The following is a 14,765-nucleotide window of genomic DNA, read 5'->3' as shown; positions in this document are numbered from 1 at the left end:
CATGTTAGGTTCTGGTTAAGTAAAATTGTCAAACTTCTTTCAGCACTGAAAGATGGAAAAGCAAGAGGCAATGTCTAGCCCTGTCAAAAAAAATAAAAAATAAATAAAAAAGGGTGGGGAACACTGAGATGGCTCCAGCACTATGCAATCGGGGTGGGGTGGTAACATGTTACTGTCTCTATAGGGTGCCTATATCTGTAGTTGTTTTCTGGCATGGATAGTAAGAGAGAAAAGGCTGTGCTGCTGCTTAGCCTCCTGGCACATGGGGTTAAGGGAGCAGGCACGTTCTTACCTTACGTCACTGAGAGGGAACCTGTACCAGGCAAGCTGGCACCAGGGTGAAATGAAGTGTTGAAGAGAGAATGCTGCCACATTAGTGCCACAACCCAGTTCTAGATAAAGGTGGTGGTAGCTAAGACATCCTTCAGGAGGTCAGGAGAGGAAGTTTGGGTACAGTGACATCCTCCCCACACTAAATATGGTGAGGATGCAAGTGCGAAAACTAATAACAAAGATGAGGCCACCCTCTACTGAGACAAGTCAGACTGGTTCTGGCCAGTACCAGTGAAGGTGATCCAGCAACATTAAAGAAAGGATAAACAAAGAGCGCACTAACAGACCGCTTGAAGAATATGATCCAAAACATTGAAAACATATCTAGGCAGCTGGGAAACAGCAGAAAAAAAGAAGCCTCATTGGGAAGTTCAAAAGAACTGAAAGATCAGAATGCTCCACCCTTTGCATTCATTTGCTAAGTATGAGAATGGGACTGTGATCATATCCTAGAAGAAATACCTGTAAAGAATTTTTTTCTTCCAATTGCTGAACAAATCACAGCGGATGACAGCAGTCCCACAGCATGAAACTAGAAGCACGATCACTTGCAGACAGAGAATCCTTTTTGTTTCTGTACCGAGAAATCTCAAGTCCACATCAGTATTGTATCACACCATTTATTTTGTCCCATTCCTGCAACCCTTCCTAACACTCTGCATACACACAATTGAAAGTGCCCTTCTGGCAGCTGCAGTTCTCTGCAACTCTCCATTAAGACTAAATTCCACTATTCTGACTTATAAACATCTTCAAAATGCATTGCATAGAACTGCACAATATGCTGCTAAAACCCTCTTTCCCCCCCTCCTGATTTAGCAACGTGCCCAACATTTTTTTCCTGCTTTTGTTTAAAACTCACCTCTGCTGTCTCTGCCACTCAGCCATTCATCCACATGTTCATATAATTTCACCTTCCTTTGAAACTGCTAGACCACTCTTCACTATCACTACCTTCCTGGAACAGACAGCCACTCAGCTCTCCAGAACTCATGTTTTGTGAACAACCATGATTGCCACAGTGGTGTCCATTTCAGTCTATTCCACACAGAATTGCTTTCTTGAGAAGGAATTAACACAACAGACATACAGATCAGTAAACGAGTATCATGAAATTGCCCTACAATTTTATTTTCCTTTTTACTCTACCTTATTTTTCAGTAACTACTTAAACACTGGTATTTGATAATATAGTGTTTAGGTACTTGAGAGGTGGATAATTTACTTACTGCAAAAGTGCCACCGTAGGTCTAAATTGCCTTACAAAAATATTTGTCAATCTTTGCAGTCCTTCCAGGAAAATAGATACAATTCTCTTAGTAGCCTCTCCTCTCTTTATAAAATTGTCGTTTTCTCCTTTTCAGTCAGACAGTAGGACAGTAGGAAAGTTTTTGTACTTGAAATTCATAATTGTCTTCCTTTTGGGGTGGGCATGTGATGATGTACTCATTGCATCATCTCTCCTGTCTCTGAATATTTTAAAGAAAGTTGGCTTACAAATTAAATCTTGGGAAAGGTGAGAGCAGAAACCGGTATTTCCACTTTCATTCCCAGTCACATGCTGTGGAAGTAACATAAGTAATGAAATACAGATGTTAACACTGTCACTGCATAATATATTTGTCCAGGTTAGCATGCATCCAGAATTATTGTACTGTAGCTATCATAAGAAGTACCTGAAAAAAGAAATAGATACATATTAATGAAAGGGATTCCTCACAAGTTACAGTGGCACTTACAAGCAAATCGCCAATTAGCTCTGTCATTTTAGGTTAAAATGAGGCATTAAATTATCTCATCTAAGAATTTTATTTTCTAAAGTATTTTACTTCAAATAACGAAGAGTTACAAAATTGTCTTTGCTGTCCAACTTTGAATACTCAGTACAAACTTTCCACTGGGCAAACTTTCCAAAGTACAAACTTTCCACCAAGAGGGTTTCTTGTCACCGCTCTTTAAGATTTATCGAATGATGTTTGAAGCACAAAAGCATCTCAAACTATGGCTATTATGCCATTTTTCGGCACAATAGGGTAAGGTCTGAGCTAGAAGCAGAGACAGGGTTACCAGAAAGATGAAAAACCAACATATAGGATGAATTGTTGAATTAAAGTGTTTTGCAACTTTTCTTCTCTGTTGTCAGAGAAGAGGGATACATAGGAATATCAGCCAGTAACATGAAGTTAATGATCAATCAAGAGCATACGGTGAGCTTATGGAGGAGGAAGATGCTCATAGGAATTGCACCCCCCTGCGTAAGCACAGTCCTGTCAAGGTCACGTATTCAGCATTAGTCATGCTCCTTTGCTTCTTTCCTCACTCACCCCAGCATAGTATTTGCTTCCGTACAGTCACAAATGCCACCATGCTCTCTCTCCTGTTCCCTTGCCTGACCTAGAGCTCAGCATGCGGCACGTGGGGACCTCATGAGGGAGAGGGACCACTGGTTTGGACAGCTTTGGGAAATGATGTGGCTCCTGCTCAGTGATCACGCACATAGGAAAGGCTGCATTTTCATTACAGCTGGATCCGAATGTCTGAAAGTCAGATTGCTTCCTCATTAAAAACAATTTCATTGTGGTAGTTAGGAAATTAATTAATTTCAAGCTTTGGCTTATTGTAATACCGTTGCTGAATAACCCAGAACACTTGCATAGTCCTTGCACTTTTTATTCCCCTAGACAAGAAAAAAAAAGAAAAATGAAAAAAGAAATCACATTTCTTTGTCAAGCACGTTAATGTATTATTTTGTAGCAAAAATGAGAAGTTGTAGAGACAAAGCATTTTTCACTATGCATGCATAACATTTCATTAGTTAGAATGAATTTATTCATCTTATTAAAGGTGGATTAATTTTTTCTCTGCTCATTATACATATCTGTTTAAATTGCTAAGTTTAAATGTGAAAAATAAATGAACACTGAAGTTGTGTTTGCCATTTTACAACGCACCTGATAAATTGTATGCTTGTGTGATTTATTTGAGCTGGCTGTGTCTTGTGAACCATGATGCTAATTTCACATCTCCGTTATTGCAAAATGCTAAATAAAGGGGATGTTTTTTCATAACATTTTATCCTAAAAGTATGCATTTATACATATGGCAAAAATAATATATCTATGCATTTGGAAGAGTGATGATTTCAAGCCAGCTTCACCCACACAACTTTCATTTAAGTTAGATTTAGCATGCTACTTCAAGCAAAGATCTTAATTTAAGCATTTCCTAACATTCACGATCAGTCTTATCCTGCAGTTGACTTAGTTTTACAAAGTAATTCAGGATTTGGCTGTAATTCTTGAAGGAAACAAAGATTAAGTCAACTAAAATATATATAAAATAAATCATTTTTTCATCATTTAGGATTTTAGACGTTTCTATCAAATTGGCTATGCTACATTCTCCTCTTGGAATTTTATATCAACAAAGTATGGCGGCAAAAATCACTAAGAAGCTAGTAAACAATCTAAAAATCCAATATGCTTCCTTTTGAAAAAGGTGTATATAATACAGCTATAACACCAGTACAGATATATTGTTGCATGTTACTGTAAGAACAGTGTTCGTCTAATACAAATACGTTTGTCAGTACATATTCATGCTTAAGCATAATTTATCACACAATTATTACAGCATCATAATTCTGACAGTCATTTGAATAACTGCAGAAAAGACTTTAAGTTGGCTTAAAGTGTTTCAAGCTCAGCCTAAAATGTTGAAGGATAAGCAACAGTGCCAATTAAAAGGAATTCCCAATTATGTAATATTTGTAATATTGTAATTATTATTATAATAATATAATATATAATATAAATATAAACATATAAAAATATAAATAATATATAATATAAATATATAATATAATATAATATATAATATATAATATAATATAATAATTATAATAATATTGTAATTATTATTACAATGCCAATTAAGGAAGATATTCAGGACTTACTTACATTAAATTTATTTAAATAACATAAACATAAACTGCGGCTCCCAAATCTCACATGTGCACAAGTCATAGCTGATGAATTCAACATTAAGCAACTGTTTAACATATTCCAAATAAATATATGCTAAAATGCTACTACACCTGTTTTTATGAACTTTATGAATAAAAAATCAACCATCGAGGCCAACTGGAAAAAAAAAGTTAGAATTCATGATTCATCAGATTGTAAAGTCAACAAAAACCTGAAGAGACATAGATAAAGCATAGATCTTAGTGTTAAAACATATAAAGATCTGTAGTTCATTTTCTTGTCATTTCAATACTGGATTTCTTTCTTTGATCTAAAATAACATAAAATATCTGAAAGTTACCCCCTGTTAAAAAGAGGCTATATAGAAGAGCTTGAAGTAGCTTCCTATTGCATGAAAATTCATTTATGTAATTAATGTATTATTGACATATGCACACAAACACAATGGACAAATATGGAACAATTTTTAGGAAAAGTTTTCGAACATTAGACTTCTGACTTGCAAAATATGTGTTTCCCAATTACAAGTCATGACAGAAAACCTGGGTCTTTTCCTTAACTTAGGGTTACATTGGCCATCTTCAGTAAGAAGGCAACATAGGCACTTTTCACTAAGTATGTACATACAAGTTTTATCAGAGATTCTAGGAATGCAATTCCATCAAGATTTAAGATGAGCATCAGAAAGATATTAAAATTAATAAAACAGTCACTGAGCACTAGACTATCACATGCTTAACCTACATTAATTCTTTTCTTCATTAAGTTACTTAGTATTACTCCAACTGGTGCGAATCTATCCCACAAATGACAATTTATGCTGAGGTTTCTTTAGCTGTTTTAAGTTTTCTTCAATAGTGCCAGACTGTAAATGCTTTCATTCTTGTCTTAGTTTAGGTAGCAAGCATTTAGAGACGTTATTTAGGTCCTACTTTTAAGACAGATCAGGAAATAAAGACAGATTATTTATAATAGCAATATTTAGAGGCTTTTAGAGTTAGATTAAAGACAGAGTATTTGGCTTCTCCAAAGACAGATGCCTTAAAATTCTTAAAATCAGTTTCTAAAACAGGAATAGAAGGACCATTAAAGAACAGCACTGCAAATTTTTCTATTTCCAGTAACAGAATGCTTGTATGATAGTATCAGCTATCCTCCAGTGTGTCACACAGCTAAAGGAGATGACATGTTGGTAGTATCTAGTGATAAATGAGTACTTACCTATCAAAAAAAAAAATCATTGATCAAGATGTACATTCTGAAATAACAGCCATTCAGATATAGGTCATAGTTGACTATTCCCTCAAAACAATTCAAGAATCTCCTAAAATTCAGAGAAAAAAACAAGCAAACATAATACTTAGTTTAAATTGGCAGCTAAGCATTAGTTTTAACTGAGGCTTTAGACACAATGTAATCCACTTGAAATCTAGGAAATCAACAAAAGTAGTATAAAAACAATTGAAAATGCCACGGGTTATTACCTAAAGTAATTGCATAAATGTAACATCACATACTGTGAAGGCCATGTGAGGCAAATATGCCTCCGTAGTGGTGTAAATTAAGACACAGCAAACAAATACAAGTACAGGTACAACTGGCTAACACTTAACCAGTTACATCACTTACTTAAGTATTATGTTCACTGCCAATGGGCGCGATGAATACTCTCAAAGTTTGATCCAAAGAATGTAGGTTACACTTACGAAACAAAGGACTGTACCCCTGGGAAGGACAAACTCGAAACACTTAAGAGTCAGGGGAAGACAAACATCTTAACATGAACTCCTACGGAAATGTGATAGCCAAAAGAATAATAGGATCAGTTTAACATGCTGGACAGCTCATATTTAAAGAGATTCAAAATCTGGTTAATGTTTTTCAATGTTAAAGCGTTTTGGTAAATATTACCAAATATTACCAAATTCCCAAGAACCACTTCTGTGTTCTCCCTCATTGTTTGCAGATCTAGGTGTTGTATTTATTGCCCTTTATTGTTCTTTGGATCTAAATATACTTACAGTATCACCAAAAGAAATCAAAACCTATTGAGAAGCGGTCACATTCTCCACAGTACTAGCCATTATTTCCATCAACTTATCTTTAATTTGAGATGAAGACTGAAACATTGTCCCTTTTGAAGTGAGTAGCAGAAATCCCAATTGACTCCGGAAGGAATTTCCTTCAAGTCTGAAGAGCTGAAGTTCTTGGATTACACAAAATGAGAAACAAATAGTTTTAAATGATTTATTTGATTTCTCCACATGATCACAGTTATAGTTTTACATCAATAGGGTCTGTTACTACTTACAAACAGAATGCATATTAAAATGAAAGCACTCCTTTCTTCCCCATAGTTACAAAAGGGGTCTCAAGCCTCCCCAGAACAGAAGCTTCTTGTAAGTGTAATGTTTTGTGAAGTCTGTAACAGTCTGCATTCAAGACCTAATTCTAACAGTTTAATACAACTCAAAGCTGATGTAAGTTCCTAGCAGGAGATAGGTACTGTAGGCAACCTCCAAGTGACTGCAGACTTAAAGTAATACTAATTTACACACTATGTACAATTTAGAGAATTATCTACTCCCCCTACTTGGTCCCATTTTCACCACCCCCTTTTCTGTTTTCCAAATTTAATCTTGTTATTGGTTTCACTTTTAAATATATACACAATAATCCATTTCGCAGGCAAGAAGTGCGATGATATTTTACAACGGAACAGCAAAATGCATGCTCAACTGCAGAAAACACACAGCTTCATATGGAACAGCAAGTCAACATCTAGAGATTCATTGTTTAAATATCTGCTGACTGTCTTTCAGCTCATTTTATCAAGAAACAAGAGGCTTCTGCTGCATGCAGTACATGATGGGAAAATCATTCTACACTGTATGATAGACTTTTTTTTTAGCGATACAAGACGTACATTATATTAGGATGAACTGTTTTTTTTGTTTTGTTTTTACATTGTTGTACATTTCATTCTTAACTTAAAAAAATAAAAACCCCAAATATATATTTCATTGTTGTCCCAGAAAAGATTTTTGTTGCCACACCTTCATTCTTTAGGCTTCCCTTTCATTTTTTCAAATCAGCATTACTATTTTGCCACATTTTTTATGGGAAAAGAGAACCATCATCACTCCAAGCAGTTCTGTACCAGTATTAATTGGCAATGGCACTTGAGAAAAAACCCTCTCAACTCTACTCCTGCCTGCAGGCTAAAAAAATAAATAATTTTTCTTAACCACACAGTGTTAAAGTATTATCATTTTCCTATTCTAGGCATGATCCACGCTGTTCTAAGCAATTGTTAACCAAGGATGGAATCAGAGAGGTTATACTACAACCCTAAATAAGAAGCAAAGTTCATAAGACTTATTCTAACACCAAGACACATTTGTTTGTTTTAAGTACATAAAAACACAATTAAAAAAAAAAAGTCTACTGTTTCTCATCATTGTATTGAAATAATGTTTACAGTTACCGTGCTCTTATATGACCAATTTTGTTTTTTAAACTATTCTCAAAATGGTCTGTGATCTTAACACATGTAACTTAAAGCACCTATAAGGTAGGCACACTCTTTCCCCAGGTCTACATGAAATCATGTGCAAATGTTTTTTTGCATGCACATTTGTGACAACTTCTGAACATTTAATTAAATGCATGTGGAAAATCAGTGGCCAAGCATTAAAATGTGGCTTAGAGTATAAGTATAGAATATTTATATGCAACTAATTTAAATGAATGAAAGGGGTTTTGAAACAAAGCTAATGCAGATCTGGGACATTTAAGGTCTTCACTGTTAACTAAGTAACCCAGCTAGAGTCAGATTTTCCTCTCAACTGCTACTGCGTATTCTGCATTTATACAGTACACAGGCAATTTTACTTACATTATAACTCTGCATCTGAAACAAGTACAGACTGTCACTCAGTGAAGAGGACCATTCTTACCTTCATTTCAATTAAATGATGCAGTTTCTGAAAGATGCTTGTACCTGAATGACTCTTTTATCTTTTCTGGAACAACCTATAAATTACAATTAGACTCTACTATTGGTACAGATGTATGAAGAAAAGTCTACATATTGAAATATGTTATCACTTTACTTCAACTAATATCAACAGTAACACTGATATATTTTGCAAATATACAATATGTAGAGTGTAGCCTCACACTAATAACATTAGATGACATGCAGACAGTTCTACTTTCCCTTCTAAGAACAGTATATATTTTTTTAAACTGCAAGGAACAGAGCCTCAGGGGACCTGTATGAGCCCTCTTAAGGTAAGCCGCAGAATTTAGAATAGTGTGAGTGATACTTAAAAATAATAATGTAATCACTTGTTTTTTTTTCATGAAGGTAATTTAAAGAAGGACAGAACAGGAAAACATATTGCACGTGGGAAACAAATGTGGACAGCTTTAAACAGAAGACTAAACTCTAGATTGCTGTATTTGCTCTCTTGTGGAGGTTAACAAAGTGCTCAGTTTGCGATTTTGCTGGTATTGTGACATCAATGGTATGAAAGGGGAAAAAAATTACAAACACCCCAAATATTAGAGATTCCATGAGCAAGCCCAAATGAAAAGTTACTCTCTCGCATTTCAATTTCTTTCCATTTCAATGTGATTTCCTCATTATTCCTGAAAAATATTATTAAATATAAAATTGACTGATTATTTTTATTACTTTTACCCATCTCATACTGGAACTTTTTGCTCATCCTCTTCAAGGTTTGGTTTTAGGCTGGTACAGTTTTGCAGTTGCAATTCCTTTGTCTCTACTGTTTAGGTGTAAAGTCCTTGCAGTGGCTCAAAATGCTGAAACTACAAAGTAGGTGCCATGTATAACTTTGTACAGGATTTAGGGATAAAAGTTTTATAAATTTGCAAATGGTTTGATTACAACACATAAGCAACAACAGCACAGCCTGTTTTTATGTGATGTCTTGCAACTAACTGGACTATGAAAGTGAGGGTTTGAGCATAAACTCAGCCTGCTGAGTGCTGGGTACTTTCAAACTAACAAATGTGATGAGTAAAAATGGTGAAGCCACTTTGCTGCTAGTGCATGGCTACATGGAATTACAGATTTTTTTTTTATATATATATATACACATATATATATACATCTGTATGTATATATATATATGTATATATATAAAAACCCTATACTAAATTCTAAAACAAACCTTCAAAGTTCAGAGTGCTTCCACCTGGAAACACTCTCACACTAGAATTCAGCTTAATTGGGGGATTAAAAATAACGAATTATGGTAGACAGGAAGCAAGGTAGCTGAGAAGGATGGAAGTTTGCAATTTTCATGTTTGAGATGAATGTTTTTGCAGTGTATACATGCACCTGTTGTAACTCTTCATGTGTGTTCATTAAATCATATGCATACAAAAGAAATGTGGATCATGTAAATTCACAGTTATCACAGCCTTTAAAGTGTCTAAGAATTTGTGTGACCAATGCTTGAAGATGACCACTGGTACATGGTCATCCTACATTGCTATGGTATAATTACTGCATCTTATCGAGTTTGCTTACCTGAAATAGCAGAGCAGTTATAATACTGATTACGTATGATATTATCATGTTAATAAAATAAGGATTTATACAAAGCAGTATTTGACTACAACATTTAAATGCTATGTTACTTGGCACATTTAGTAATGATTGCTTAGAAATCTTAGCAAGTCCTGAGGACTTCTAATGAAAATACTGAAATGTCTGAAATTTGTTTCTAACATTTAGTGTTTTTGGTCTACTCTTTCATACGCTATTCATCTATTATACTGTCCTATCAAGTAAGTGGAATTCCTTGTAAAGTCTATATTGCTAGTTTTGTGGACTGAAAAAATTTCTTTCCAAGCACAAATGTTAACTATACAGTATATATATATTTGTATGTATATATTTATATTATATAAAGTTTACTTACGTACTTTCATCAACCATATCAGGTCTACTTATTTTTTGCCCATTGACAATAAAAGAGCAAGAATGCAACACTTGGTTCTGTATCACTTTTTTCCTTTTTTCATAGACTAAGATTTTATTATGCATGTAAAATTGTCAAGGGATTTGGTGTAAAAGGTAGCTTTAGCTTTACTCATATTCAGCAAGCAGCATGTTTTCAAGGCAGTTTGAAAATAAGAACTAACTGGATGGTAAGCGTCTATTGAGTAGATAAGTAAAACCAGTACTGATTGCACTAACTTGAATTACTTTACTTAGTATCAGCAAGCCTTTAAGCTCACATAATTAAATTGTTTGTCTAGGTAAAAAATGACAATATTATTTGTTGCTTCCTGTAAGTGCCTTTGTAACTGTGTTTAAAACTATAGTTATTAGGAGGGTCAATATGTTCTAGACTATTGTGCTGATGCCACTGTGTTTGGGCTTAGTGCTGGCTGAAGTGGACGGAGGTGGTGGAGGTCCATGGTGATGCTGAGTGTGTTGGGGATGAGAAGAGTGCCCTGGGTGCGGAGGGGGCAGCGGAGGATGAGGAGAGTGGGTATGCTGTGCATGGGGGTGCTGCATGTAAGGAGTATGCTGGGAGTGTGCCGCATGCTGGGAATGTGGCACATGTTGGTGATACTGGTGTGGGTGCTGGATATGCTGGGGAGGGTGATAGTGGTGGTGGTGGTGATAAGGTGGTGGGTTCTGCTGCATATGACAGTACTGCGAATGGTGAGAGTGCACTTGTGCCTGTGTCTGTCCCTCAGCTGGCCCTACATGATGCATGGTAGAAGGATGCTGTGAGTGCTGCTGATGTGGGATTACTGGAGGGTGCGGAGGTTGCTGTGATGAGCCAGATGGTGGATGACCTTGGGAAGGAGGCTTTCCCCTTTTACTACCAAATAAGGAACCTAGGAGTGAGGAGGAGTTAGGCATAGTCTGGTGAGGGCGAGATGGACACTCTCGGGTTGATGTAGCTCTTCGGCGCATGTGAGGACTGCTAATGATGGACCCCTAAAAAGAAATTAATAGAAATAAAAATTAAAAAAATCTTAAAATGTTTAAAAGAAAAAGTTCACACTGACCCACAAACTCCTCCTTCAGTGCTCACATGGGTGGACTATGTAAAGAGTTCTAGGGAAATTTTACTTCCACCTTCTCTAAGTTGCCAATAAGGTATTCATGCCCTTCTTGGAATGTTTATAGGCATTAATACTTTAATATTGAAACCTATTGCTTTAAATAACAAAAATGTCACGGAAAAGCAACATGACATAATACTTAGGAGTGTGTTTTTAAATGAAAATTACATTTTAAAATACTTTAAAAAAAAGAAAACATACTTGTTTTTTGTAAAACAAACAAAAAAAACTATGCTAAATTCAACCTAAATAGTTAAATAAACAGCAGCAAGTATTACAGTTACAATTCAGATTTCAAAACAGTATTTCATTTTTTTATAGTAGTTTGTTACTACTGTATACCACAGTGCTGCTTCTCAAGCCTGCCTCTAAAGTATGTGTTAAATAGAACCAAACCACTTTTGCCACTAACATTTCTATGTGATTGTGTTTTTCTGACCTGTGGTCCAATGTTTTTTATTGCTTAGCCTGGAATAGTCTATTTAGTTTCTGGAAGTTTGGGGTTTGTATTTTGTAAAGAGCTATGGGACACAACAGTTATTATGCAAAGTGTGCTAGATTTAAACTGCAATCTACCTGAAGCAAACAAACAAAAAAAAAAAAAAGGAAAAAAAATCTGCAAGCTGAATTCAGAGACATGAACAGTATATATAAATGGTTTGAAGATGAATGAAATCTCATGAAATCCACATTGAATTCACCTGTCTTATTATTTTTTTCCTCCCATGCCCTATCTGTGCAATTCCATGGTGTCATGACTGCATACACTTAGCAATTTAACTAGAAAATAAGCAATGGGAATGGTTGAGCATGAACGTCAATAATTTTAGCTAAATATCAAACAGCAAGAACAGTGTACTTTGTAACAAAGAGCAAGTGGGCTTTTAAGCTGGGACCAGACTGAAATGGTGGCAAAAGGACACGTCATATTCATTTAACCATGCTTGCAGGAACAAAGGGAACAAGGTTAGCTCAAACCAAAAATGGCATTGGTCTAAAACAAGCTGTCAGTGCTTTTTAAGCTGGAAGAATACAAAGTGAGTAGCCTAGGCATGCATTTTATTTGAGGCAGGCAGGTTATATGTTAGAAGAAAAAAGAGCAAAAAAATATGTATATAAAAGAAAGGTTTGAAATGCACATCATCACATCCAGCTAGACATCAGTAACTTCCTACTTACTTCCATATTGCTGTCTAGCGATCCTGCACTGCTGCGTCGCCCACGCTTGCCTGCCCAGGACATGCAACACCATAGATTAGAGACTCAGACAAGACCCAGGTGAAAAACAGCCGCTTTCCCTGAATTGCTAGAGGAGTTTCTAAATGCAACTAGAGGGGCTGCAGGGGGTTAACATTGCACTGGACTTATACAGTAGCTATTAAGGCAGAAACTTAGATTTTTAAAGGCTATTAGTTATATTAAGTTTCTGTACCTGAGGGCAACTTAAGAGGTTGTGAATCAACTATCAATACCGGGGTGTGATTTTTTAATTTGTACAACTCTTAAAACACACGTAATTTAACATCCATATTTAGAGGTATGGTCATGATATTGACCAGCAACAATTTTAAATTGTTCAATTTCCTGGTATCTAATTGTTGTGAAGCTTTCTTTAAAGATTGGTAGCACTGATAAGATACTTGTGGGGTGGTACTAGTTTAAATGCATAATTTAATATTGGCATATTCTGAACTTCAGTGTGGGGGAATGCTAAGGGGCATTGGTTTCATCATTTGCTTTTCAAGACTGAACCTCAGTGGATTTCATATAATCTTTTTTCATGATGTTTAAAAGAAACTAAACTTAATTTTTAATTAATAAAATTGGAATCTGTCTTGACATTATGGCTAGATTTTGTTTGTTTAGCTGTGCAGTGCTTTATATTTAAGTTTGATGCATTTGTTGTTTGCTCGAACATTCTCAAATTGCCAAAGTCCTTTGCCTAAAACTATACATGAAACTCCGGGCTGTTTGCCTAAAGAGCCAGAATACCTCAGTGCCTATATACAGGACACAGGATCCCAGATTTTCACTCTCATTTCAAAGGAGAGAGAATAGCACATGGCTGCAGTAGAATTAGATATTTTTGAAAAGACAACTTCTTGAGCGTTGCTTTTGGAAGTTTCAAAATACTGGAAAGGTGTTTAAACAGTGCTAATCTTTGAAGAGTAGTGGGGTTCTCAAAAATTCCCTAAAAGCTCTATCTTTTTAGAAACGTAAGTTCTCTCAATGCAGCTGTTTTCCTGAAAGGCCAAATAGCAAAGAATCTCCACCCTGCACTGGCTCATGGCTGCCTTCAGAATCTTCTACTCTAATAGGCGGTGTTGGAGAGCAATGTGAGGGTTTCAGCATCATGACCCTATAAGCCACACACCTTCATTTTTGGAAGTCCTGAGGCCCCTTAGTATCTGCTTAAAGAGAAGAACTTTTGGACTGGTTTCTAAGTGCTTCCTGGGAGATTCACCTTTTTTCTCGATAAGCCCTCTCAAAGACCAGTTCAGACTACCCATATGCCTTATAGATCAGTATGATCTAAGATTATCGCCAATGGGATCTATGAGCACAACTTTGACACTGCTGGTCATGGGAGGCAGCCCTGCTACACAAGTTTCTCAAGAGCTACTGACCTCTGTGGGCTACTGCAACATTCACCCCCCTCTCATTACCACTGAGGGTTATCCTCCAGTACACCCCCCCGCATCAACATTAAATGGACGGAAAGGTGTTTGTGGTCGTTTTAGTAGGCTCTTAATTTTGCTGGAATTTTGAGCAAATCTGCCAGGCCATACACCCCTTGCTGCAAGTTTTAGCCTCACCAAAACCGTAACTGTGCTATCTTATGAACCCCCCAAGAAAAACTGGTTTCAATAATCCTTTATTTTTACTTCTAGTCAGGCTTCAATCTTTTTCGCTCTGCTTGTAGGATTACTACTGATTAACACTCAACTAACTCTCACTTTGCTGATACAAAACCACAGAAAGATAGCCATCTCTTAACTTAGCAGTCAATATTGCAAGTAAGACTGACAGTTGCCATAAATCATTAGATGTGGCCACCAACAAAAAAAAAAAAGGAAAACAGGAATATCTAATGTCATTTCCATGTTGCAGGAGTCAAAGTACTTTAATAAAATAACCATGAACACAGTATATAAGGACAGAAAGAGACAGATGGATTTTTGCTTAGAATAACTTCAAGACAAAGAAGTATGAGGCAAGAACAAATAGAAAGTCCTACTTTAAATGCCTGTAATTTCACTCAGATAGGCATTATCCCTATAGAGAGAAGGCTTCATTTATTTTCTTGAAAACAAATTGAACCCA

The 14,765-nt window shown here is 35.9% G+C and overlaps 1 protein-coding gene across 22 annotated transcripts in view; it reads right to left on the bottom strand.

Moving 5' to 3' along the window:
• Positions 1 to 6,552: 6,552 nt before the first annotated feature.
• The window catches only part of IQSEC1 (IQ motif and Sec7 domain ArfGEF 1), a 349,048-nt gene continuing 340,835 nt past the window's right edge, over positions 6,553 to 14,765 (bottom strand). For 16 of the 22 annotated variants that reach the window (XM_083796377.1, XM_083796392.1, XM_083796393.1 and 13 more), the window contains 2 exons: positions 12,621 to 12,670; positions 6,553 to 11,313 (listed from right to left, as the gene is read on the bottom strand). In XM_083796377.1, the coding sequence (XP_083652503.1) occupies positions 10,708 to 11,313; positions 12,621 to 12,670 (656 nt within the window). In that variant the 3' untranslated portion in view covers positions 6,553 to 10,707. The remainder of the gene's footprint in view (positions 11,314 to 12,620; positions 12,671 to 14,765) is intronic. The other 6 variants (XM_083796384.1, XM_083796385.1, XM_083796390.1 and 3 more) reach the window with 2 other exon arrangements.

This window comes from Anser anser (assembly GCF_964211835.1).
Source record: "Anser anser genome assembly, chromosome: 12".
Classification (NCBI taxonomy): Eukaryota; Metazoa; Chordata; class Aves; order Anseriformes; family Anatidae; genus Anser; species Anser anser.
This window is presented reverse-complemented; position numbering and strand designations above follow the sequence as displayed.